This window comes from Hemicordylus capensis, chromosome 2, assembly GCF_027244095.1.
Source record: "Hemicordylus capensis ecotype Gifberg chromosome 2, rHemCap1.1.pri, whole genome shotgun sequence".
NCBI lineage: Eukaryota > Metazoa > Chordata > Lepidosauria > Squamata > Cordylidae > Hemicordylus > Hemicordylus capensis.
This window is the reverse complement of record NC_069658.1, coordinates 251,966,720-251,993,209: the sequence shown is the minus strand read 5'-3', so window position 1 is coordinate 251,993,209 and position 26,490 is coordinate 251,966,720. Positions and strand designations below refer to the sequence as shown.

Below are 26,490 nucleotides of genomic sequence, written 5' to 3'. Positions count from 1 at the left end.
CAAGCGGTCTCTGGATCGACGCATATTGCAGGTCACACGCTTGATCTGGTCTTTTATTCTGATCAGGGTGGTGTTACATGGGTGGGGACTCCTACGATCTCCCCGTTGTCATGGATGGACCACCATCTGGTTAAGGTTGGACTTACAACCACTTCCCACCTCCGCAGGGGCGAGGGGCCTATTAGAATGGTCCGCCCGAAGAGGTTACTGGATCTGGTAGGACTCCAAGAAGCCTTGGAGGGATTTAATGTTGGCTCTGCTGGTGATCCTGTTGATGCCCTGGTTGAGAACTGGAACAACTTGCTCACCAGGGCAGTAGACACGATTGCTCTTTAAGCATCCCCTCCGACCTGCTTCAAAATTGGCCCCTTGGTATACGGAAGATCTACGGGGGCTGAAGCAGCAAGGTAGGCGACTGGAGCGCAAGTGGAGAAAAACTCAACTCGAATCCGACAGATTACGACATGTAGCACATCTAAAGATCTATGCTCAGGCGATACATGCGGCAAAGAAGTTCTTTTCTGCCCGTATTGCCTCTGTGAGTTCACATCTGGCGGAATTGTTCAGGGTTGTCAGGGGACTAGTATCTGCTCCCTCTCCCTTGAACCAGAATTTGGAGGCATCATTTACCCGCTGTGGTGTGTTTAATGAATTTTTCGCAGACAAAATCTCTCGGATTCGGGCTGACCTAGATGGAGACTCCACAATTAATTTGATGTCTGAACTGGAGGTGTCCGACAACTCCTCTTATACGATTCGGCTGGATTGATTTCAGTTTGTGACTCCTGGTGATGTGGACAAGCTGCTTGGAGCGGTGAGGCCTACCACTTGCCCTCTTGATCCTTGTCCAACATGGCTTGTTCTATCTAGCAGGGAGGCTGTTGTAGGCGGCCTGGTAGAAATCATAAATGCTTCTCTGAGGGAGGGCAGGATGCCTCCTTGTCTTAAGGAGACAATTATTAGAAAGAAGCCTGCGTTAGATCCCTCAGAGTTGAGCAATTATAGGCCAGTTTCCAATCTCCCATGGCTGGGCAAGGTAATTGAGAGGGTGGTGGCCTCTCAGCTTCAGGCAGTCTTGGAGGAAACTGATTATCTAGACCCATTTCAAACTGGTTTTCGGGCGGGCTATGGGGTGGAGACTGCCTTGGTCGGCCTGATGGATGATCTCCAATTGGCAATGGACAGAGGAAGTGTGACTCTGTTGGTCCTCTTGGATCTCTCGGCAGCTTTCGATACTATCGACCATAGTATCCTTCTGGAACATCTGAGGGGTCGGACCTCTGAAAAGTATAAGCATGCATATGTATTCAGTACTTGGTTTGGGCCCCTTTTGCAGCAATTACTGCCTCAATGTGGCGTGCAATGGATGCTATCAGCCTGTGGCACTGATGAGGTGTTATGGAAGACCAGGATGCTTCAATAGCGGCCTTCAGCTCTTCTGCATTGTTTGGTCTCATGTCTCTCATCCTTCTCTTGGCAATGCCCCATAGATTCTCTATGGGGTTCAGGTCAGGCGAGTTTGCTGGCCAATCAAGCACAGTACACTGTATACTTTTCAGAGGTCCGATATTGTTCTATTCTACAATCCTTGTCTTATTGGTTCCATGTAATATTCTAATTTTCTGAGATTGTGGATTTGGGGTTTTCATGAGCTGTACGCCATGATCATCACAATTATGATAAATTAAGGCTTGACTTATCTCACTTTGCATGTAATGCGTCTATCTCATATATCAGTTTCACCTTTTAATTTGCATTACTGAAATTAATGGACTTTTGCACAATATTCTAATTTTCCGAGTTTCACCTGTACATGAAACCACTGGGAGAGATCATCAGGGGATTTGGAGCTGGGTGTTACCAGTATGCTGATGACACCCAGATCTAGTTCTCCATGTCAACTTCTTCAGGAGTTGGCATATCCTCCCTAAATGCCTGCCTGGAAGCAGTAATGGGCTGGATGAGGGAGAATAAACTGAAGCTGAATCCAGATAAGACGGAGGTACTTATTGTGCGGGGTTGGAACTCTAGAGACGATTTTGATCTACCTGTTCTAGACGGGGTCACACTTCCCCAAAAGGAACAGGTTCGCAGTCGGGGAGTACTTCTGGATCAACGTCTCTCCTTGGTTTCTCAGGTTGAGGCAGTGGCCAGAGGTGCCTTCTATCAGCTTCGGCTGATACGCCAGCTGCGCCCGTTTCTCGAGATCAGTGACCTCAAAACAGTGGTACATTTGTTGGTAACCTCCAGACTGGACTTCTGTAATGCGCTCTACGTGGGGCTGCCTTTGTACATAGTCCGGAAACTTCAGTTGGTTCAGAATGTGGCAGCCAGGTTCGTCTCTGGGTCATCTCGGAGAGACCACATTACTCCTTTGTTGATGGAGTTACACTGGCTGCCAGTAGGTTTCCGGGCAAAATACAAAGTGCTAGTTATAACCTATAAAGCCCTAAACGGCTTAGGCCCTGGGTATTTAAGAGAGTGTCTTCTTCGCTATGAGCCCCACCGGCTGCTGAGGTCACTTGAGGAGGTCCGTCTCCAGTTGCCACCAACTCGTTTGGTGGCTACACAGAGACGGGCCTTCTCGGCTGCTGCCCCGAGATTGTGGAATGCGCTCCCTGCTGAGATACGATCCTCCCCATCTCTGGCAATTTTCAGAAAACACCTGAAAACACATCTCTTCAACCAGGCTTTCTCAGCTTTTTAAAACTTGTTTTTAAATTGTTCTGATTGTTTGTTGTTTTATGATGTTTTAAATTGTTAATCATTGTTTTATGTTTTATAATTTTTGTTTTAATTATTAACTGATTTTAATGGTATTTTAATGTAAACCACCCTGAGCCTTTTGGAAGGGCGGTATAAAAGTTTTAATAATAAATAAATAAAATAATAAATATAGCTTGTAGTTCAACAACATCTGGAGACCCAACTCCCATCATCCCTTTAACCTTTGGCTATTGTGGCTGGGAATGATGGGAGTTGTAGTCCAACAACATCTGGAGCATCAGGCTTGAGAAAGCCTGCAGTACAGTCTTAAAGGAAGAGTTTGTAGGCACAAGAATCTTTTCAGCGGAACTTTATTTCCCAGGAAGAGACACTCCATCCTGATTCTTCTTCTTTTTAAGTACAGGCAAAACACAAACACAAAACTGAATCACCTTGTTGGCTCAGTCAGAACACATATGCCCTTTTCCTATCAGGGTCTGGGGCGGCACCATTGCTCTCTGCTTAAGGAACAAAACCACCATCACCAGAGCACCAAAGGACTCCCGAGTCTCCCCCATTTACCCACTCAAAACACACACAGTCAGTCAGTCTCCCTCTCTCTGCCCACAGATTCCCCCACCCCTGCATTGACTAACAATTGCTCATAGGCTGATATCTGATCCTTCCTTTCAGCTCAGAGAGCAGAGTAACTGAATTCCATGGTGCCTTGTGAGAATTATGAGCAGACCACTAACAAGGAAGCAAATAGCAGGGAGGCAATCAACCGGCTGCTGGGACAGGAGGAAGGAGAAAAATGGCCAGCCCTTGCCCCCCCTTAAACAGAAATGGAAGGAAGAATCAATCATGGATGGGCACAGAGGTAAGAGTTTCTTCACTCTCTACTCTCTCTGTCAAGAATATTCACAGGGAGTGCCAGAGCATCCTGGATCTGCCCCTGTGTAGATCTATTGCCTTTGGAAAGACTGGAGTCAGATGCACCCAGAAACAGAAGAAGGTGTGCAGGATTCCCTGCAGGGCAATCTCTGCTACCTTCAGCTCCACCTCTATGCCTGTACCTGGCTTTGTAGTGAAAGCAGAATGAAACAGGGGAGGAGGAGGAGGAGGAGTGGCAGATGATCTGCTTCTCCTACTTCCATCCAAGCAGCTGGAACAGTTATCTGATAAAAGGTTTGCTCAGTGCTTTATTACCCACCCACCCTGTCTTTTCCTTCACTTTGAAAATAGCTTGGATGGGATGGGATGCAGAATCAAGTAGCTCTGTCACAGAGGTGAACCAATCACAGTTGCTCAAATCCACCTTCTTCTCATATGGGAGAAAAACTTGCCCGTCCCCCAGTCTTATCTTCAAAAGTTGTATATGTGTTGCAATTGCTGTAGCTTATTATACATTACTCTCCAGCTGTTTCAGGGGAGAGTGTCAGGATTGCTTTCCCGGCCACCCAAAAGAAAGGGAGAAGGGTCTCTCCTGAGAATGAGGCTTCTGAGAAGGCGTAGATGGGGGCTGCTGAGTCAGCATCAAAAAAGGCCACTTGCCCCTCAGCACAATTCAGAGTCACTCGGATCCTCTTGGGCTCCCCATTCAGGTGCAGAGGAATGTAAGTAGGGTAATCGAGTGCCCAGTACCCGCCATACCACTTCGTCACAGCCCAGATCCCTTCCTTAGGACCCCACGTAAAAAAGTCCTTTCTCTTCACAGACTTCCTGGCAACCCCCACAGCCCAGTTCCCCCCACTTCCCAGACTGACTTCCCAGCAATGCCTCCCTGCTGTGAATCCCTCACATCCCAGCACAATACAGCAGTTACTGAATCTCTCAGGATTGTTCGGCACATCTTGCAATTTTTCTCCCCATTTCACGCTTTTACGATCCTCAGCCAGGATGAGTTGGGGATGAGCTGTGTCTGGATCCAGAGTGAAATTGACTGTTGGGGATTAAGTGAAGAGGTGGAAAGAGAAAAGAAACAGAGTCAGCTGGGAGACTGACCACATTCAAATATATGTTGCTGCTCTTACACGTTTTGATAAGATGAAATAATAATCATTTCTAAAATCCCAATAATAAATGGATTGTGAGCCTCTAACAATATCACAGGAATTACTTGCCTAACAAAATCAGTGGGACTTCTATGTGCTGCATTTCCAGTGCCAGTTTCAGGTTGGGAAGGGTCTATGGGCAAGAGGCATTCAGTGGCTCCCAACTTACTCTTCCTTGCCATTGCTGCTGCTGCTGTCACCCCCTCATTCACCTCTTTCTCTGAGCCTTGCATAATCTCAGAAGGAATGGAAAAGGCAAGCAGAGCTTTCTGCGCCTTCTCCTCTTACTGCTCACTTGATAGAAAAGGGAAAGTGAGCAGGCAACAACAGAGCAGCAGGGCAAGGAGGATCCACAGACCGGCAATGGGCCCCCTACTGGGACGTGGGTCTCAGCAGGTGCCCAATAATGCAGACCCCAGGGATACCCACCACATTTGGCATGTTCTTTCCCTTATTCCAGATTTTTCCTACATTTCAACAGAGACCCTACCTGAAACCTCAGCAAAAGCTGGAAGCAGGCAAGTTAAGGAGAGAAAAAATTCCACCCCTTAGAATGATGAGCCAAGGTTCATTTTAATTAGAAATATTTATATCCTGCTGCACTTGCCATTCAAGACAGCTCAAAAATGCAAAGATGCCCATACAAGTATGATTGGTTTCTTGCTGTGCCTGCTTCCTGCTCTGACCAAGGGGTTGTACTAGAAGACCTCCAGGGTTCTTTCCAGCTCTACAATTTTATGATTCTTAATGGAGTTAGCAAAAGGAGAGAGGAATCCATGAGCGAACAGATTTCCCACTGCCCACGAAATTCATGAATTCAAGTGAGAATTCTGGTGAACAGAGAGCTTAGTTATATCCCCCCACAAACACACTGTATGGTCTGGCCTGGAAAGACTGGTGCCGACCCATTATCCAGTTCTGCAACCAAATGGATATTGCACCTTGAAGCAAGATCTTTACAGCCCTGCTGATGTTAGTGTCCTAATGTTGCAAGGGCTCTGCCCTCTTCCTTCGTTTCATACAAGAGGCATCTCATTGCTAACATCCATTGCTATAAAAATTCTGTTCTTATATACTTAATAGCCATAATTAAGTGTTTGGCCTAATGGTGGTATTTAAATTTAATGTTGTTTTTTTCTTTCCCCTTTTTTCTTTTGGAACTGCACCAGAGAATCTGATCTTGGATCATAATAAATGACTTGACCTACTGTTCTAGATCTCATTGGCCAACTATCCAGACTAACACTTTGCTTATACAACAAACCAAGTTGCGCACCTGCAATAAGGCCATGCAAGTGGGCAAAATTAAGTTGTGCTCTTGTGCAAGTTTTCCCTGCTACCTAAACCAAAGCAGGAAGAGCTTGCCCAGCAGGAGGTGCACCACAAATTCTGCACCTTGAGTCGCAAGGCTGTTCCCACTGATGCGACATTAGTCAGGAGAGGAGAGCTGGTCTTGTGGTAGCAAGCATGACTTGTCCCCATAGCTAAGCAGGGTCTGCCCTGGTTGCATATGAATGGGAGACTTGATGTGTGAGCACTGCAAGATATTCCCCTCAGGGGATGAAGCTGCTCTGGGAAGAGCAGAAGGTTTCAAGTTCCCTCCCTGGCAGCATCCCAAGATAGGGCTGAGAGAGATTCCTGCCTGCAACCTTGGAGAAGCCGCTGCCAGTCTGTGAAGACAATACTGAGCTAGATAGACCAAAGGTCTGACTCAGTATATGGCAGTTTCCTATGTTCCTAAGGTGATTAAGAGGGTGGTATCCTCTCAGCTCCATACAGTCCTGGAGGAAACTGATTATCTAGACCCATTTCAAACTGGTTTTTGAGAGGGCCATGGGGTTGAGACCACCAGGTTGGCCTCTGGGACAACACAAAGGGACCAAATAACACAGATTGTGAAAGAATTACACAGGCTGTCAATATGTTTTCCGAGTGAAATATAAAGTGCTGGTCATTACCTATAAAGCCCTGAACAGCTTAGGGCCAGGGTATTTAAGAGATCACCTTCTTTGTCTTGAACCCTGCTATCTCTTAAGATGGAGGTCCAGTTACAGTTGCCACCAGCTAGTCTGGAGGTGACTCAGGGCTGGGTCTTCTCTGTGACTGCCCCAGGGCTGTAGAATGCACTCCCTCTCAAAATAAGACAACCCTTTTTTCTGATTGCTTTTTAAAAGACACTTAAGAAACACCTTTTACAATATTTTTATATTGTAATTTGGGATTGTGTACATCACCTAGAGATGTATATATCATGCAGTAGATAAATATAATAAATAAACTAACTAAATTTATCTTGAATGGGGAGAATTGCAGCTATTAAAATGAATATTCTTCCAGAATTTATATATTATTTTCTAAATCTGCCAGTAAGAATCTCACTGAAAACATTAAGGCTAATAAAAAGATGTACATTTCAATTTCTATGGAAAAATAAACCAAGAATAAAAGCAAGTATAGAAGTTGAAAGAGTGGGGGTTGCAAATTCCTGATTGGGTTAAATATTACCATGCAATGGTTCTCACAGCTATGTCTGTATGATGGAATCCATATCACTTTAAGTTAGCTTGGAATTTGTAGTAGAAAGTATGAATATTCCTTTAAAAGAATGGATCTTACTGAATAAAGCAGAATAAACTCAATACTGTGTGTTAAGAAGACCAAATATAGTAGGAACATTATAGAAAATATATGGGACAAATACTAAGCAAATCTCATTTCAGGGCAATTCATTAGTGCATCATGTTTGTATCACAAGTTTGTATTACTGTGGCCAAACAGGTATCTGATGAAAAAAGGAAGCAGAACCTAATGAAGTACTTCCAATAGACCAATGGAAAACTTATATATATATATATATAGAGAGAGAGAGAGAGAGAGAGAGAGAGAGAGAGAGAGAGAGAGAGTTTTTATCATATTTCTATACCGCCTGATATGTACATCTCTCTATATATCTCTATCAATGGAAATATATACAGTATATGCCAATTCTGTATTGAGATTTCAGAAAATATTGCTATTAAAGAAAACCACTTAAAGTTGCTGCAGTGGTATTATACACCACTTAGAATAAATCGTATGTGCCAGACAGCATCAGATGTTTGTTGGAGATGTCAATCACATCAGACAAGATTTCTTCCTATATGGTAAGACTGTTCTTTGTTGCTCTCCGACGCGGAGTCTGCTGTTACATCTAGAGTTGCTAGATACTGTGCTGCTGCCATTAATACTCGTCGGCGGATGATTAATAAGGGAATTTTATTGTTTTAATTTAATTTATAATATCTATTTTATTGTTATTGACACATTGTATCTTAACTAATTTTAAATTTTTATTTCCTGATTTCTGGTTCTGGTCAGTGACTGTAACAATAAAGACTGAGACTGCAAGACAGTCAAAAATTTCTGGCTAAGTATAATATAAAGTATATTTGAGATCACAAGAGACTGGACTGTAAACCCCAATGAGTAGCTCAGAAAAAAGTAAATAGAAGGATGGTGGGTAACTGTTTGGGAGCAGCAAAGCTACTGGTATTGGAAGTCACGTAGATTGCCAAACACTGAAGAGCAGCATAGGAAGGTATGGTGGGTTATGCTTATGGAGAAAATAAGTGCACTCATTAAAATAAAAAATGGGAAAGTTAAAGCTATGATTATACTTGAAAGTGAGTGGAATAAGTTTAGAAGGTTTGGAATAATAAGTACAGTCAAGAAAATTTGTGCGAAACGATACTGACAAAAGCATTAAAAAAAGTTATATGGTTGTTTTAAAGATGGTCACTTCAGCTAGCCAATAGAAAACGATAACCAAGTAGGCCAAATAATTCTACCCCATATGTCATTTCCCTTTTCCTGTATGGAAGCTTGGTTGGGACATTCTTTTTAAATTTCACGCTGTATGAGAATGTTAAGCATCGGGAGCGACATGGTCCTGCAGTGCTGTGAATTCTAAGATGTATTTCAATGTATATTTTGTCTTAATAAAAAAATTAAGAAAAAAGATACTGATGGGAATGGCATAAAATTTAAAAATAAATTGATAAACATTAAACACTATAGAAAGTATATATTTTCTTTCATGGACATATTCCCTCATGGGCATAGACATTTCCTCATTCTTCCTTTCCTTTACTCCTAATTGACACAGCACAGCAAAGGCTCCAAAGGCCAGACCTAGTGAACTCCTATGAAACAAAAGCAGACAACCTTCTAACCAGTTCCCATCCCTCCTGTTTAATTTTGTCCAACATCTCACCCAACAATTTACCTTTCAGCTGAAATCCAGATAGCAGATTGTCTGCGAGAAAGGAGGGGAACAGAGATTAAGCATCATACCATTGTACTTCTAAGAAATATTGCAGCAATAAGAATCAATTGATATTACAGCATCTACATTTTTCTTATTTCTAGTGAAAAATTAAGAGCGAATGCAAACATTTACTTTGTAGTGTTTTGTCTTTTCTAAAGCTTGTCTTGGGTTACATGTCATTTCACAAGTAGGTGACATGTCAAGTCTCCTGCTTCCCACCTCAGCTATCTTTGTGATGGATTCTGCGATGACCTGCAGTGCTCATGTTCTCTCATTTCTGTTTACTGGTCATGGACCGTAATAAATGATGATTTGATTTAGTTCTTTTAAATACTGGCACCCCACCCCCGTCTGCCTGAGCAGTGTGTGCAGTGATACTATTTTGGGAAAGGGCAGAGACTACAAAAGAAGCTAGAGAACTTCCCCCTGAAACAAGCTATGCATCATGGGATATATTAAGGGAAAGGGGGTGGTAAACCCACTTAGAATGTCTTCCTCCTCTTCCAAACCTTACTTAATAATTAAAAATATATGCGGAAGTCCACCTCAATTCTTCTTTACCTTTGAACTTCTTCATGACATTCTCCAGAAAGGTATTTCTTTCACAAAAGTCCCAGATCCTCCACTTCATTGCGGGAGGAAAAGTCACAGGATTATCAAATCTCTCTTTCTCCTTGCATCTGGAGAGAAACAAAGCAGCAATAAGTGGGAAGGAATATGGTGAACAGCACACCAACTACTGCTCTTTTTGTCAGTTGCAGGTAATGCAGTGTGTGTGTGTGTGTGTGTGTGAGACACGATGTAAAGCAGTAACTGTGATGTACAGCACACTATAACAGCCAGCCAAGAGGCCAAGTAAGTCATGAATTAAAACCTGGTAAAATTACTGCTGCTTTTTCTATGGATTAGAACGGCTGCTGGGACTTCACTTTTCCACATGCACACTTGAGGAAGCTCAAGCCTTATCAGTCCTGAAGTGGGATGAGCTTTCCTTCAAGAAGATAGGCAACAACTTCTCTGGAACCAGAGTGCTCAAGGGAGGAGTTAGATACAGATACATAAGCAGGTGCTAAACCTAAACTCCTAAGTGCAGATTTGGTGCATGCCTTTTTGAAGCTCTTTCCAATATTCAATAAGTAAAACAAGTGTAAAACCAAATCAAAGTAAAATAAATAGCAAAAATTCAGACAAAGAGAAAGGCACATTCAGAGGAGGGACATCAGGTAAGGCATTGCTCTTCTGCAGTCAGTGAAATTCAAGCTATAGTTTCACACAGCAATAAAATATGGTGAAGAGCAGGATATAAATGCAAAAATAATACCGTATTTTACGGACTATAAGGCGCTACAGACTATAAGACGCACCTTAATTTTAATCCAGTTTTTCAGAGTTTTAACATATTAAACTGTTAAAACATATAAGATGCTCCTGAATTTTGGCGGATATTTTTCGAGGAAAAAAGTGAGTCTTATAGTCCATAAAATACGGTAATAATAATGGTGCTATGTGTTGCAGAAAAATTCTGCCATGTCGATCTCCATAGAAATATCCTATACTGTGCTTATTCAGAAGAGGAAATGCTTGTTTCATATGCTTGCAAAACAGCAGAGATCTTGATTTTAAAATTTGCTCTTTGAAATCTCCTGTTTCTTCATGACTTCAGCAATAATGAAAGCATTGGAATTGTTGATTTTGGTATTTTCTGCCACTAATCTTATTATCCATATTACTTATGTTGTCAAAGTAACTTACCATTTAATCATAAATCTATTGTACTTTATTTATGCACTCATGCTTTTTGAAAAAAATGTGTTATTTTTTTCTGTGCTCATCTTATTCAAAGAAAAAGGAGATTTTATTCATTTATTTTATTTTTATTTATTTATCAGATTTGTACACCACCTCAAACTTGCATCTCTGGGCGGTTAACAATGACCAATAACAATAAATTGATGGGCAGCTATGCCATCAACTGCCTCATGGCAGTAGCAGCTGGTGGCTCCTGGAAATAGTGCAAAAGTGGGCAGGGCATGTGTGGAGCCAGAGGTAACAAAGGGTGGAGCTAATCATGGGCAGGTCCATTCACAATATCAGACAATGCCAACTAATTATTGGCCTGATCTCAAAACAGATAAATATTTGAGCTACACTTAACCCTCTGTTAATCCTCATTAAGTATTGCTTAGAAGCCCATAATGCTGGGAAAAGCTGAAGGAAAGAGAAGAAGAGGACGACCAGCAGCAAGGTGGATGGACTCGATTACAGCAGCAATGAATGCACCACTGAGAGACCTGAAAGGCCAAGTTGAAGACAGATCATCCTGGAGAAAATCGATCCATGTGGTTGCTAAGAATCGACACTGACTTGACAGCACTTAATCAATCAATCAATCAAAGTTTTCATATACAGCATTGTGCCAAGTGATCCTCATCTTTAATTATAATTTATTTAATGGTCACAGGCTTTACAAAAGTATTTTGTGATATAACCACCTCTCTTAAACATACACACACACACACACACCCCAGGAAAGAAAAAGTGTATCAAGATGATGTTAACACATGCACACTGGCTTCCATAAATGATGTTTCTGCAAAAAGCAAGTGTCATGGTTGCAGGTTTGCTTATGTCCCCATCCAAAATCAGTCACCCAAGGCAAACACAAACTGTGGTTGAGACTTAGAAGAAAGAAAGCATGCTATCTAGAGCAGACATGTCTAGATTCTACCAAAAATGCGGGCTAGCAAACAGAGGTTAAATCCAGACAAGTTGGAGGTTCTGCTGGCCATTAAAAAAGCCAATCGCGATAGGGTGATTCAACCAGCTCTGGATGGGGTTGTTTGTACTCCCCTTGAAAGAGCAAGTGCACAGCTTGAGGGTGTTGCTGGGCCCAGCTCTGATTTTAGAAAAGCCTGCTGCAGCTGCTTGGGGTTTTTAAACGACAGAATCATGCCCGCAGAGAGTGGCTGGGCTTGGAACTGGGGAACTCTTGCTGGTTGGGTGTTTGTGAGCAAGGCTATGCTGGGGAGTTTCAGAAGTGTCAGGGTGGGGTGGGGTGGGGTGGGGTGGGGTGGGGGTGGGGATTGCAGGAAAGAAAACAGCCAGCAGGAAAGGTCCTTCCTTGCTTGCTGTAGGTCACCATTCTGGGCCCTTCCCCTTGGCTTCTCTTGCTGCCAATGGCAGAGAGAGAGAAGAAGAGGAAAACAGTAGCACATCCCCCCACCCCACCCCACCCAAAAAACAGAAAGAGGGGAGGGAAATGAGTGTGTGTGGGGGGATGTCTCCCCAGGCAAAATGCACTCCAGTCAAAAGCCAACACGAGAGGCCATGACAGAGAGAGTAAGGAAGAAGCAAAAAGCAGACGATGCCAAATTGTTAAAAATGCTCCAGTCCCCTCCCCAAATTAAATGTTGACTCACTTAATTTCTAACCCCCGCCCCTAAAATCCTAAGCACAGATGGCTCTTTCTTCCTCCCTCCACAGGTAGCAGCATATTGGCCATTACCTTCACCAGCTTTGTATAATTCAAGTCTAGCTTGCCTCCTTCCCTGCCTATCCCTCTGATACCAGTTTGAGCCATGAAAAGCCAGTGCCTCAAAAGAAGCTAAATCTGTGTGCTGTTGACAACCACAGTCGCCTGGTCTACTCCTGTTTAAAGATAAAGTGTGCTGTTGAGTTGGTTTCAACTCCTGGCGACCACAACCCTGTGGTTGTCTTTGGTAGAATACAGGAGGGATTTACCATTGCCATCTCCCGCACAGTATAGGAACATAGGAAGCTGCCATATAAGGAGTCAGATAATTGGTCTATCTAGCTCAGTATTGTCTTCACAGACTGGCTGCGGCTCCTCCAAGGTTGCAGGCAGGAATTTCTCTCAGCCCTATCTTGGAGAAGCCAGGGAGGGAACTTGAAACCTTCTGCTCTTCCCAGAGCGGCTCCATCCCCTGAGGGGAAGAACTTCCACACATCAAGTCTCCCTTTCATATGCAACCAGGGCCAACCCTGCTTAGCTAAAGGGACAAGTCATGCTTGCTACCACAAGACCAGCTCTCCTTCCTGGAGTATGAGATGATGCTTTTCAGCATCTTCTTATATCGCTATTTAAAATACCCCAATTTCAGTGGCAGATTCTAGGGATGTGCCCGGAACTGCTCCTCTGTGTTTCAGAGGTGGCAGGGGTGCTCCCTGAAGGGCGGGGGAGGGTGCATTTACCCCTCTTGCCACATTTCCCCCACCGGTGCTCCTTTGTATCAAAGACCCTCGGGCGGTAGTGTACCTCCCTGCTGCCCCATTGCCGTCCTCGGCTGGAAGTGGCCAGAAGCACAGGGTGTGCATGCATGCCCAGTACTTCCAGCCACTTCTGGCCGAGGACAGCGGCAGGGAGGGGTAAGTGCACCCTCTCCTACCCTTAAGGGAGCACCCCTGCTGCCTTCGAAATCCGAAACGGCCCTGGTGACCGAAACATTTCGGAGGCTACTATAAAGGCCTCCGAAATGTTTCGGGCATATCCTTAGCGGATTCTGACCGCCCAGCTTCAGAAAATGTCAAGGATTGCCAAGTCAGCTGGATGGAGCAATGTCCGTTGCTGGCAGTTTGTGGAAATGTCAACTTTTTTTCTTACAAAAAGCAGACATTACAGAGGAAGCAAAGAAAGATGAGAGAAGGAAAGAGAAGGGTAGGGTTGCCAACAATGAGTTGGCCAAAATCGGGACACAAGTCGGGGGGGAGGGGAACGGGCCACCTAGGGGTGGGACTTGGTCCCAGGTGGCAAGGGCATGTGCACTGCGGTAGTCTTTGTCGCATAGCACCAGGGACGGCGGTGAGAGCTCCTCCTCCCACCTGAGTGAGTCCACCCCCACCTGTCAAACCATGACAGCAGGTAGGTCATGACAGGCTGCGGGCGGCCGGGTGCACTGGCAGCAGGGCAGGCACAGGCAGACAGACTCAGACAGCAATGAGGGGTCTCCTCCCTCGGCCCGGCCTTCCTTCCAAATGAGGCAGAGCGGCCTCACATACGCACGCGTGCACCGAGGCCTGAAGTCAGTTTGCTCTGCTTCATCATTGGGAGGAAGGCCAGGGCGAGGGGAGAGCTCCTTCACCGCTGTGACTCCAGGCTTCTGTGCGCATGCGCAGAGGCCGCTCTGCCTCATTTGGAAGGAAGATTGGACCAAGGGAGGAGCTCCCTTGTTGCTGTCTGAGTCTGTCTGCCTGCCCCACTCCCAGCACGCTCGGCCGCCTGCAACCCACCTGCTGTCATGGTTTTACAGGAGGGTGCTGCCGAGTTCTTGCCACCATCCCCACTGCATGTGCCGCCATTGCATAGTGGCATCTTTAAGAGTTTGTGGGGTTTTTTAATGGTAAAAAAGCAGGAAAAATTGAGTCCCAAATGGGACAAGAATTTCTCCCCAGGAATGAGGGATGTCCCGCACAATGTGGGACAATTGGCAACCCTAGGCACTTGCCCCTAGTGCCTCCTCTGCCCCATGGATCATTCCTCTGCCAGGTGACTTGTGTTAACACAAGTTACCTTAAAGTGCAACTGAAATACCAATCTGTCCAATAGGACTGGTATAGCACTACCAAAGCTTTTCAGGACTACTCTGCCTTTAATAGGAACCATCTTCCTTGAGGCTTCACCCCCTGAAATTGATTTCAATGGGGACAGAGCATTGTTGGTTTCCGCTCATTACTATGTCTCCCCACCCTGCCCTTTTTCTTCTTCAGGTTTTGTACATACTATCCAGATCCTTCCATGAAGCAGGTGATGAAATGCACGGGATCTACTTACCTCTGAAAGGTTCTTCTAACATCCTAGAAGGAAGGAAGAGAAAGGCGAGGAAACTCAATGTCTGCCAGAGTGTGAAGAAAATATTTACGATAATGAAGTCAGCAGGCAAAGTGGATCCATTTTACAAACCTCAACCAGTTGAAGCAGATAAGTGGATATACTGACTAAAACCAACAGAATGCTCCTCCTCTAAAGTGTGCAGGATAACATCATCTATTCAGGCTCAATTCCCTGTTGTCCTCAAGAGCAAAAGAGCAGGTTTCTGCCTACATGGAACTGAAAACAGTTTCATAAACCCTGAGACGGAATATGTAGGAGCAGACATGCCCTTTGGTAGGCATTATCAGATGGCATTTCAACAGTCAGAACTCCGACTGAGATTCCTGCTCTCGTGTTGAACTCTGCAAGAGTTCTCAATTGTCTGCTGAACCCTGCCTTGAGCTCTCCTCCTTCCCGTTACCTGTGACTGGGAGGGGCCAGGAGCCAGATTACACAAAGTCCTCTTTGCTAAGAAAGAGCACCAACCCGGTAATCTCACCATGGGCCTTCTGTGTCAATTCCAGGTAGTCGGTTGTTCTTTTCTTTAGTTTTCCTTTGGGTGCCAAGTGGCATCGAGAATTGTGGAAATTGTAGTTTTCTAAGGGATGGGATCGCAGAGTCCTACAAACCCTGTGCCACTTGGGATCCAGCTGCTGGCTTAGAGCTCTGTATGGAGCAAAGAGGGCATTCCTTATGTTGTCTCCTGACCTCCCACCCAGTCCTAGATAATAGAGGGGCAAGAGGAGAGGGCACAGTAGGGGGTCTAATTAAAATTTCAGAATTCCAATCCAAAATTTCTGACCCAGCATCTTGAATGGGCAATGCCGGATCCTCCCAAAAGTCCCTGTTTCAGTCAGGTGATGTTAGATTGGAATGCCCACATTTCTGGGCTGTGCAGAGGCCTAACCAATGCACAGAGTCTCAAGTCCCACACAGGAGTGAAGGGAGGCCAGTGGTGGCCCGGGTTCTGCTGCCGCCGCAGCCCTCCTAACCTCACTCTGTGTCTGACGTCAGATGCAGGGAGTATTCAGCCACGTCCCCCGCATCTGACATCAGGTGTGGCGGTGTGATTTAGCTCCCAAATGGGGCTGTGCAGCCCCGTTTGGGAGCTAAATTGCGCTCCCCGCATCTGAAGTCAGCACTAGGGGTGTGTCTGGGGCACAGGGCGTGGCCCCTGAGGGCCGGTGGCCCAGGTTCTTTGAACCCATCCACTCAATGGTGGCTCTGCCCCTGGTCCCACATCTACCATCCAGGGTTCTCTCTAATTTTTTTCATCTCTCTGCGGAATGAGTTTTGTCCTGGGCAGCAGAATCAACGCAGTGTGTGAACACAGCATTCAGAGTGGGGCTTTCCAGATTCAACCTGAAATTAACTGACAATCTATAATTTTAACAATCTAAAATTAACTGAGCGGACATCTAGAAACTTGTGAGCACACGCACATGCACACGCCTTAGAGGGAACACTGTTACCATCCTGAATGGCAGTGCTTTCTGCAGCAGAGATCATATCTGAAAAACATCAGGGGGATAAGATGGGGAACAGGTTGGCAAAAAAATTGGCTAGATTCTCCATAAAGATGGAGTGAATGAAAGATGCCAACTTAAACAGCTAGTAGAGAAGCTAGTTCAGAACATTTCACACAAAGCTTAACATACCATTCTATTTCACTTGGTTTCCCCTGTATGTAACAGACAATAATGAGGTCTGTTAATATGTTAATAACACCACCATAAACTGGGCACCTTCATTTCTTGTACAAATAGATGGGTGGGTGTATGGGGCAACACAAGAATTTGGAAACAGCCATCCCCGAGGAAGGAGGAGGAAAGGCCTGTTTCTGCCACAGTCTTACCTGCAGAAGCTCACTTGCTGACTGCTCACACTTCTCTTCCATCTCCTGGATAACTTTATCAAGAGAAGAGAGCTCCTCTGAGAGTTTTTCCATATATTCATCCCTTCTTCTTGCAATCTCCTTTTCCATTTCTTCGATCTGGATCAACAGGAGTGTCTCTTGTTCTTCCAAAAACAGCTGCAATTGTCTGAATTCAACCACTATCTTTTGCCTCTCTGCTATTGCTCGATTCTACAGATGGGAAGAGGAGAAAAGGAGGCCAGTCTGTTTGAGATACAGAGTGTTTGCAGAGTCAAGAAGGAGGCTAGGACAACTCTATAGAAAGGGGATCTGAGCTGTCTGTTGGTGACTGGCCAGGAGAAGGATTTTGGGGTCGTGGTGGACAGCTCATCGAAAGTGTCGACTCAATGTACGGCAGCTGTGAAAAAGGGAAATTCCATGCTAGGGATCATTAGGAAGGGGATTGAAAACAAAACTGCTAATACTATAATGCCCTTATACAAAACTATGGTGCGGGCACAGCTGGAGTACTGCATGCAGTTCTGGTCACCACATCTAAAAAAGGACATTGTAGCACTGGAAAAGGTACAGAAGAGGGCAACCAAGATGATCAGGGGCCTAGAGCACCTTTCTTATGAGTCAAGGCTACAACACCTGGGGCTATTTAGTTTAGAAAAAAAGATGCCAGTGGGGAAACATGATAGAGGTCTATAAAATCATGCATGGTGTGGAGAAAGTGGATAGAGAGAAATTCTTCTCCCTCTCACATAACACTAGAACCAGAGGTCATCCTATGAAATTGATTGCCACGAAATCTAGGACCAGCAAACATAAGTACTTTTTCACACAACGCATAATCCACTTGTGGAATTCTCTGCCACAAGATGTGGTGACAGCCAACAACCTGGATGGCTTTAATTGGGGTTTGGATAACTTCATGGAGGAGAGGGCTATCAATGACTACTAGTCAGAGGACTATAGGCCACCTCCAGGCTCAAAGGCAGGATGCCTCTGAGTACCAGTTGCAGGGGAGTAACAGCAGGAGAAAGGGCATGCCCTCAACTCCTGCCTGTAGGCTTCCAGCGGCATCTAGTGGGCCATTGGGTGAAACAGGATGCTGGACTAGACGGGCCTTGGGCCTAATCCAGCAGGGATGTCCTTATGTTCACTTTTGACACTAAGATATTAATTACATTAGACCTGTTTCCTCAGGCCTTTTGCTAAAACTATTTTTTAAAATGTTTTGCCACAACTATTTAAAATTTTATTATTTTAAAATTGTTTTAGTTGTTTTTACTGAGCGTTAAATATTGTTAAGTTGTGTACACAGCCTTGAGATTTTGGTGTTAATCAGTTTATTATAAATAATAATAACAACAGCAGCAACAGCAATCAAGTGAAGAGTTTCGAAGATACTTCCAAGGCCTTGCCCTTAAAATGGTCTTTCAGAAAAAGGAAAACAAGTGATCCCCATAACAGACAGTCTGAATAGATGAGCTGCCTCGTGTCTTTTGATGCTTTCGCTGTTTTTTCAGTTTTCCCACTTATTGGATCTGATACCTCTTTAGTTCATAATACTTACAAGCAAGTTTTGGCTTTCCTTTTCTGCATCAGCTTTGCATGCCAGAATTTTCTCTTTCCCCTTCCTCAAAAGCTCCAGAAAGCTGCAGAACTGGCCCTGAATTGAAAACAGAAGATCCAGTTGGGTACTTTTTTTAGGATTTGGGGTTTGTCATCCCCCTCTCTAACCCCAGCTTAATCTTTGGATGTTATTTTCTGCTGTGCTGTAGTTTTGGTGTGCTTTGTTGTGACATAATGATCATACAATTCCATTAACAAAAAACCTTTCAGTTTAAAACATTGTGTAAATTCCATGTTCACTCAAGCTCCAAAAGGCCAAGAAAGTGAAGCCATGACGAGCCACTCCCTCCACAGACATGCCATTTGGGCAACATGTATATGGTCTGCTATCTTATTCTGTGCTTAGTGCCAACTTCACCACTACCTTGGAGCTGGATGGCTGTCAGCAGCAAAGTGGTTGACCTACATCCCACATGTGTCTGTTCACTGTAATTATCCTGCATTGAGCAGAGGCTCAGTCTAGATGACCTTCAAGGTTCTATGTGGAAGGTACTGGCTGCCAGTCAAATACTGGTCGCACTGCTAACTGAGCAAAGTGTTACCAGCTACGCTTATTCTGCCCGGCTCCCAAAAGCCTCTCTGTTGACAGCTGTTTCTCCAGGCTTGGAGATTGCACTTTGGATATGCTCAGGCCTGCACCACAATGTGAGCTGTCCCCAGTGCACGTGGGGACAGGTCACTTAGTTGGTAGTGGGCTATTCACCTCCAGATTGGGCTACAAACAAATTGGAAGGGGGATCAGATCCACCCCCCTCCCTACACGGGGGTTCCAAATAAGTAGACTCGAGAGTTAACTATAGTGAGTTAACTGACCTCCAAAGCCACTCTAAACTTAGAGTGAGTCTTTTCACAAGAGATAACAACAGGCTAAAAAATTGATGATGCCAAGAAGGAAGAAATGTAGATAAGGCAGTGAAGTAATGTTCTCCCCATCACAAAGGAGATGAGTCAGTGATGTAGACCAAGAGGTGTATCTCATTGAAAGTATTGTCAGGACTACCAGAGAGCCCAGCCAGGCTACAGATATTTATTCATGCACCTACATATTCTTATTTTCATCACAATCATCCTTGCATACAGAAGGCAAATCCCACATTGACAAATGCATTCCATGCAGGTCCACCCAGACAATTCTAGACAGCAAAGCATGACTATAGGAATGTGCCCCCAAGGCACATGTTGGGATACAAATATCCCCAGTTCCATCCATGACCCAGTGTGCTCTCTTGTGCTCTACACTGGAGACTCCAACAAGAACCCCAGCAAGTACCCTGCATGCTCCCTCATATGCTATACTTGGGACCCCGCTAAGCATCCCATATGCTCTCTTGCAACCTACAAAGAGCTTGAAATCACTATCTAGCTTGGTCCTTGTGCCAATCCATCCAGCTTGCCTTGCACCCATAGAAAGCTGGAGCCACAGACAGCCCCTTCTCGTGGGCACCTTTCCCTCTATTAATCTCTGCACCCCTCCTGCTTCCCATTACACTGAGGAGCAAGACTCTGCAGTCCTTCCAAGAGTCATTGGGTCTCATCGTCCAGATCAGGTGAATATGAGCCTTCACCCCTCCTTGGGCCCCAAAACTATCTCTGCTCCCCTTTCTTAAATCCAAACCCCTCTTTCTCTCTCAGGCTCCTTTCTCTTGCCCACATGGGATCTTACACAATTAGACTTTAAGCTAAAAACACCTCACTGCAGTTAATCCATTTAGAAAAGTATTTTTATTAGACTTTAAGCTAAAATACCTCATTGTAGTTAAAATATATTTTTGATAGTAATATTGCTCTAACCATACCTTTATTTTATGTACCCCCTCTTGCAATAAATACCTTCTTTTTATTTTAAAATTATATCCTGTCTCAATCATGATTTCTTGAGACAAACATTTGCACAAATCAAAACTGGTGCAGCTGACCCCTTTAAGAGCTACTTTTCCCACAACGCCCAGACATTGCGGGTGCTGACCAAACACCCCTGGGTCAGTTCCATTAACAAAAGAGACACCTGTAAAGTGGTTATTCTCTTATATTTATCAGGGGGAGAACAACTGGCCCTATCCAACCCCAGCACAACATCCCTCCAGTGGCTGTTGCTGGTATCAATCTTATGTTTCTTTTTAGACTGTGAGCCCTTTGGGACATGGGACCATCTTATTTGTGTATTATTTATTTTTCTATGTAAATGCCTTTGAGAACTTTGATTGAAGAGTGGTATATAAATAATCGTAGCGATAATGGAGGAATGTCGGCTTCAGTTGCATGGACTCCACATGTTTATTCCAATGAACAGAGAGGCCTGGGACTTCGGTCCACCACTCTGCCACTGACAGACTTCAAACTCCAATAAAGAAGCCATTTATTTTCCTTTTAACCTCAAAGTTGGGAAGGTATGTTTTTAATTGTTTTAAGCCGTTTGTTTTAAATGGTGTTTGTTTTTTGCTTTTTACTTGTTGTGCACCTCCCAGAGCCTTTGGATAGGGCAGTATAGAAATGTAATAAACAAACAAACAAACCCACTGTGCTTATGCTGCACAACTCACCGAGTCATTTTGTAACAACAGGCGACAGTATCTACTGCCCCCCACCCCCCACCCGGATTTCTGGTTATAATGGCAGAATGCAAACTGTCTGTCTTTAGCCTTGACTGTGGGTAAGTCTCCTGTGGCCTGTAGTTTGTATTGATTTTAAATTTTTGTCATAAGCCACCTTGACCACATTAAATCAAATGGAAAGGCAGAGCAGAAAGATAGTAAATGAAGTCACAAAAGATGTAACTAGAGAAGTATTTTTGATTCCTGGGCACCCCAGTGTGCTGATTATGAAATGGGTATAATCATACTTACAGTGTTTGCCACTTCAGATGAATATCCTAAGCATGAATCGTATGGACAGGATGACAACTGAGGTGCTGGGGCTTCCAGAACCGCACTGAATGTACAGCAGGGTTTGTTTGTGAACATCAGAACAGTGCTTGGGTCTCTATCCCATTAAAAGTAGGTTGAATAGATTCCCCATCACCTCCCTACCTCATCTTTCCAGACTCCAGGCACTACATCAAGTGAATGCCTTCTGAGGACTTGTTCTACATTAGAGCAGACAAACCCCTTTCCTGCCATGGGATTCAGTACCAGAAGCCCTCTCCCAGGTCTCCTCCTGGCTGAGGCTGGAGTGCAGCTAGTTTAGTCCACTTCCTCCATGCCAGCAGTCAGCTCCTCCATTAATCCTGCCCTGTCACCTCCCAAATACACACCGGTTATTCCTCAAGCTAAAAGAGAACAAAGCCCTACCTGGTACTCCTGGGCAGCCTCCTCCAGGGGAACCACAGTGTGAGCTCGGTGCTCCTTGGATTTGTCACACACCACGCAGATGGGGGCTTCGTCCTCCTTGCAGAAGAGCTTGAAGGGCTCCTGGTGCCACTGGCAGATTCTCCCCCCTCCCTCCTCCTGCTTCACCTGCATACTGAACTCTTTGGCTATTGCAACCACATTGGCCAGTTGCCGGTTCGGTTTCACATCTCTTGGCTGAAAGTTCTCTCTGCACTGCGGACAGGTAGATTCTGTGGGGGGCTCTCCCAGGCACTGAACAATACAGGCTTGGCAGAAATTGTGCCCACAGTCCAGAGTCACTGGATCAGTAAAGAAGTCCAGGCAAACGGGGCAAGTGGCTTCATCCTGAAGTTTCTTCCCCATGCTGAGAGCAGCCATAGCTCAAACTCCACGACAGGCTGAGTTTCTCGTTCCTCTGGGCCCTTCTAACTGCAAGCAGAAGGGGGCCGGGGCGTTGCCCTTCCTCCAGTCGCTGGAAAGGAGCAGACTACAGGATTGGGGACAAATAGGAAAACGGGGGTGGGAGCAGTGGAGTAGTCGCTTTCTGCCAAGGATGTAGTCGGGCTGTAGGAAGCTGGTCTTGGGCTTCTAGTGCAGCTGCTGTACAGGGACTGAGCCCTGTGATTTTGTCTCAGTTGGCAGCAGCACTCCTGCTGAGTAAGGTGCTGGGAGAGAGAGAAAGAGAAGAAAGAGGCGTGTGCCAGCTTGAGCTGGTATCCTTTTGTCTAAGGAGGGAAGAGCCAAACAACTCAGTGAGTGGTGCCTGTGCCTCTGCTAGTAAGGAGAGAGCAGGGAGGTTGCTGCTGTGCCTTTCAAAGCTGGGCGCCTGGAAGGCTGTCAGTGCAGGCTGGCAGCCAACATTAAATCTTATTTTCCCTCCCCTCTTCAGTTTTTCCATGGCCAACTGTCCATTTTGTTGGAAGAGCCCCGCCCCAAGCACGATTATCTGATTAAAGGTTTATTAGATGTTTTATTGATTAGGCATTTTATCCACCCAGTCCTTGACTACACATTGCAACTTCAGTACTTGCATGTAGCAGGAAGAGGAGAAAGGGAGAGGAGGTGAAGCCCAGGCCTTGAGGCTCTTGCCATCAGCTCCTGGCCTGAGACAACAAAAATGTTACTTCTTTTCTTTCTTCTTTGTGTGTGTGTGTGTAGTTGGCTTCAGTATTTAAACTTTAAACTACCTTGAACATAAGAAGTTGCCTTATACTGAGTCAGACCATTGGTCCGTCTAGCTCAGTATTGTCTAAACAGAATGGCAGGAGCTTCTCCAAGGTTGCAGGCAGGAGTTTCTCTCAGCCCTATCTGGAGATGCCAGGGAGGGAACTTGGGAACTTCTACATGCAAGCATACAGATGCTCTTCCCAGAACAGGCTCACATGTGGTCTCCCATTTAAATGCAAACCTGTATTGTACTTATCTTTTAAGCCACATTCAAAGCCACCTTCTATTTGGGTAAATATGGTATACAAATAACATGCTTCAGAGGTCCCATATGACAGGAGTCAGTTTTTCCATTGAAGTCCAGAACTATTTAATAAATCATCTTTTCCTATAGGTCTTCACATCCCTACAAAGCAATTTACTGACACTTCTTAGTGTCCATCTCTTTCTTCCCTTGCTATCTAAAGAGCAGTGGGTTTTAAAGGCAGTACAGAGGGAAAATTTATAGACAAATTCATGGAGGACAGGTCTATTAATTACTAGGTTACTAGTCTGGTAGCTATAGACTGCCTCCAGCCTCAAAGGCAAGATGCCTGTAAATACCAGTTGCAGGGGAGCAAGAGAGAGGGCATGTCCTCACCTCATGTCTTGCCTGTGGGCTTCGTCTCCTCAGGGGCATCTGGTGGGCCACTGGGTGAAACTGGATGGGCCTTAGGCCCATTTCATGTTCTTATGGCATAACCACTGAGCATATCCAAGTACATGTACATGTTAGAGTTCCTTGAGCACAGCTAGTAGGTTTGTTCTCCCCCCACCACCCCGCTCTTAACAGGAATTAGTCTATCATTTTCTCCACTAGTTTTTAAAAAAGATCAGTACTAGGGATGTGTGCATGGAAGCGGCGGTGGGGATACCTTTAAGGGTGGCGAGGGTGCACTTACATCCCCCCTCCTGTCGCCATGTTCCCCCCACTGGCACTCGCTTAAAAACCGGTCCAGCAAGGCAGCAGCGTACCTCCCTGCCACCCCGTCAACTCCTCAAACTAGAAGTGACCAGAAGTCACCCATGCGCATGTGCACATTGGTCATGCGCGTGTACGTCGCATGAGTACCCAAGGTGCGCACGAGAGAGCACAACATGCATGCGCACGCACACCTTCCAGTCCGAGGAGCAGATGGGTCAGCAGGGAGGTACACTGCCATCCCTCCAGACCAGTTTTTAAGCAAGCGCCAGCGGGGGAAACATGGTGATGGGAGTGGGGGGTGTAAGTGCACCCGCCCCCACCCTTAAAGTTAACCCTCCACACCTTTGAACCCTTTGAACTGTCTGGTGTTCAAACCAGTTTGGAGGCCCTTAAAAGGGCCTCCAAACAGGTTTGTGCACATCCCTAATCAGTACACTGTTTTTAAACCACATTTTTTAAAAGGATATTTCTATTATTCTCCCACCCAAAAGCATTTTTCAGGGACTTTTCAATTTCTCTTTGCGGTCAATAGAGCTCACTCTCTTATAAGCACACATATAGAATTGCATGCTCAAGTATCAAATGCCGCTTCAGAAGAGATTTGCTGGGTATGGACTCCAGTCCAGCATCCTCTTTCCCAAAGTACTCAGCTAGATGCTTCCAGGAAGCTCTAAAGAACTACAGCAAAGAAACCCACCCTTTATTCCCACCTCTTGCCAAACTGGGATTCTGCAGTAGCCTGCTTTTATTTATTTAGAGTATTTATATCCCACACCTCCAATGCAAAACTGCTCAGGGCAGCTCATATCAGAACAAATAAAGCAATATTGGACATGGAGGTTCTACATCAGAGCCAGGCCGTTTGTCAATGTGGAAGCTTCATTTTCTCAGTATGGGTGTGAAGCCTCCACCTGCAAAGGCAGTTTGGCTCTGATGCAAAGCCTCCATGTTCAAGGGCAGTCTATGGGAATAGTTTGTAGAGGTTCCTTGTTGCACATCTTTGGAGCATCCTAGACTCCAGTCCTTGGTCCCAACCGGACACATTTCCTCATGAGTAACCCCCAGATAAGTCAATGGTTTTTCCCTCAATAAGTTCTATGCTGTGCTAAAGGGCTCAGGTAGGGGTCAAGCAAACACCACACATATTTGCCTAGGAGCTCTGCTGAGCCTTTGCATTTACTCAGAAGTAAGTCCCAGTGAAGTCAGTGGACTTACTTCTCAATAACTCCTTCCTAACTTGGCTCAATGGTGCACTTGCTCCAGGTATCTTCAGAATTTACTTCTAAATTTATCTGGAATATTCTCCAAATTCTCAGCTGAATTCTCAGAGCTGCCAACCGGCTAGAAGAACGGCCTACCCAGCTCTTAACTCTCCTGACTCAAACTGCTCCCCTGAAACTACCAGGAGTCTGGGGGCTGAGGGTAAAATGTACATGGGCAGGCAGAGTAAACCAGACAGCCCAGTCAAGGAAGGACACATCATTTTGAAAAGGGCAACCCTTTCTTACCTAACAGTAATTTTAGTTGAGGAGTGACAAGTTGAGGAAACACAAGAAACACTCCCACCCACCACTTTAGACCTCAAATGCCTCCCAATCAGTGTTCCCTCTAACAGGGATTCCCAGATGTTGACTACAACTCCCATAATCCCCAATCAAAAGCCATTGCAGCTGGAGATTCTGGGAGTTGTAGTCAACAACATCTGGGAATCCCTGTTAGAGGGAACACTGCTCCCAAGACCAACTCCTCTACCAAAATTAAGGAAACGTACTTGCTACAACATCATCCAAACGCCTGTTTCCAGGTCCTTTATCTTCTCCAAAAGCAGTTGGGGAACTGGTTGCTAAGCAACAGAGCTCCACACTGAGCATGCTCAGGGAAAGACCCAGAGAAATTCCATTGGCGAAAGAGGGGCAATTAATCATTACCTAAACAAAACTAAACATTTAACACTGCTGCTAGAACAATAGTAGTAGATATTCCCCTGATCGAACATAAAAATCTATTTGAAAACTCCTGCTAACTTGGCAAAGAGGCACCTTTTTAACATGGTGATTCTCTTTATTTAGCAGAGGGGAGAGCAACTGGCCCTATCCACCCCCATCACAGTACCTCCAGTGACTGTTGCTGGTGTCTAGCTTATGTTTATTTTTAGATTGTGAGCCATTTATGGACAGAGATCCATCTTATTTATTTATTATTTCTCTGTGTAAATCTGCCCTGAGTCATTTTTGGAAGGGCGGTATAGAAACTGAATGAATGGATGAATCTATTCAAAAAGCATCTGGGCCTTTCTGGCAAAACTAACACTGCAAGAAAGATTTTCCTTGGCATATCGATGAGATATTATAGACATGAGCTCAAAAGTGAGCCCAAAAGATAGGAGTAGTGCACATTGCTCAAAAGGTCCATGAGGAAAAAAGAAAGACAAAAACCTATAAAACTGCTGGAGTTGTTAACCAAGATGCAGGAGGAGTAGGAACATTTGAAGATCCCAGTGACTTGTCAGACTTTAAACTCCTATAAATAAGCCATTTCTTACTTTTCTGCCTGAAAATTGGCATGGATCATCCTGCAACCCAGCTTGGCTACACATGGGCGTAGCTGGGGAAACGAGGCCTTTGTTCACCTCTCTCCCTGGCGG

General features: G+C 45.0%; 1 protein-coding gene across 4 annotated transcripts; it reads right to left on the bottom strand.

Moving 5' to 3' along the window:
• Nucleotides 1–3,061: 3,061 nt before the first annotated feature.
• On the bottom strand, nucleotides 3,062–26,487 carry LOC128344297 (zinc finger protein RFP-like). Of its 4 annotated transcripts, none has more exons than XM_053294161.1 (8): nucleotides 26,389–26,487; nucleotides 21,677–22,380; nucleotides 18,331–18,426; nucleotides 16,749–16,979; nucleotides 14,855–14,877; nucleotides 9,628–9,746; nucleotides 9,025–9,054; nucleotides 3,062–4,648 (listed from the first exon to the last, which is right to left on the bottom strand). In XM_053294161.1, exons 2-8 carry the CDS (start codon nucleotides 22,091–22,093, stop codon nucleotides 4,116–4,118), a joined length of 1,449 nt encoding a protein of 482 aa, XP_053150136.1. In that variant the 5' UTR covers nucleotides 22,094–22,380; nucleotides 26,389–26,487; the 3' UTR covers nucleotides 3,062–4,115. The 4 variants fall into 4 exon arrangements, with proteins under 4 accessions (XP_053150136.1, XP_053150134.1, XP_053150133.1 ...); XM_053294159.1 differs by lacking the exon at nucleotides 26,389–26,487 and adding an exon at nucleotides 25,618–25,704; XM_053294158.1 differs by lacking the exon at nucleotides 26,389–26,487 and adding an exon at nucleotides 25,618–25,643 and having other exon boundaries at nucleotides 21,677–22,440.
• Nucleotides 26,488–26,490: the final 3 nt, after the last annotated feature.

Bases quoted from the DNA above. Each gene is read 5' to 3' on its own strand.
- LOC128344297 (XM_053294161.1), bottom strand. From the start codon at position 22,093: ATGGCTGCTCTCAGCATGGGGAAGAAACTTCAGGATGAAGCCACTTGC. The intron at 14,878-16,748 runs GTAAGACTGTGG...CCTTCCTTCTAG, and splicing joins CAGCAAGTGAGCTTCTGCAG to GATGTTAGAAGAACCTTTCA. The intron at 9,747-14,854 runs GTAAGTAGATCC...GTTTCTCTCCAG, and splicing joins GTTAGAAGAACCTTTCAGAG to ATGCAAGGAGAAAGAGAGAT.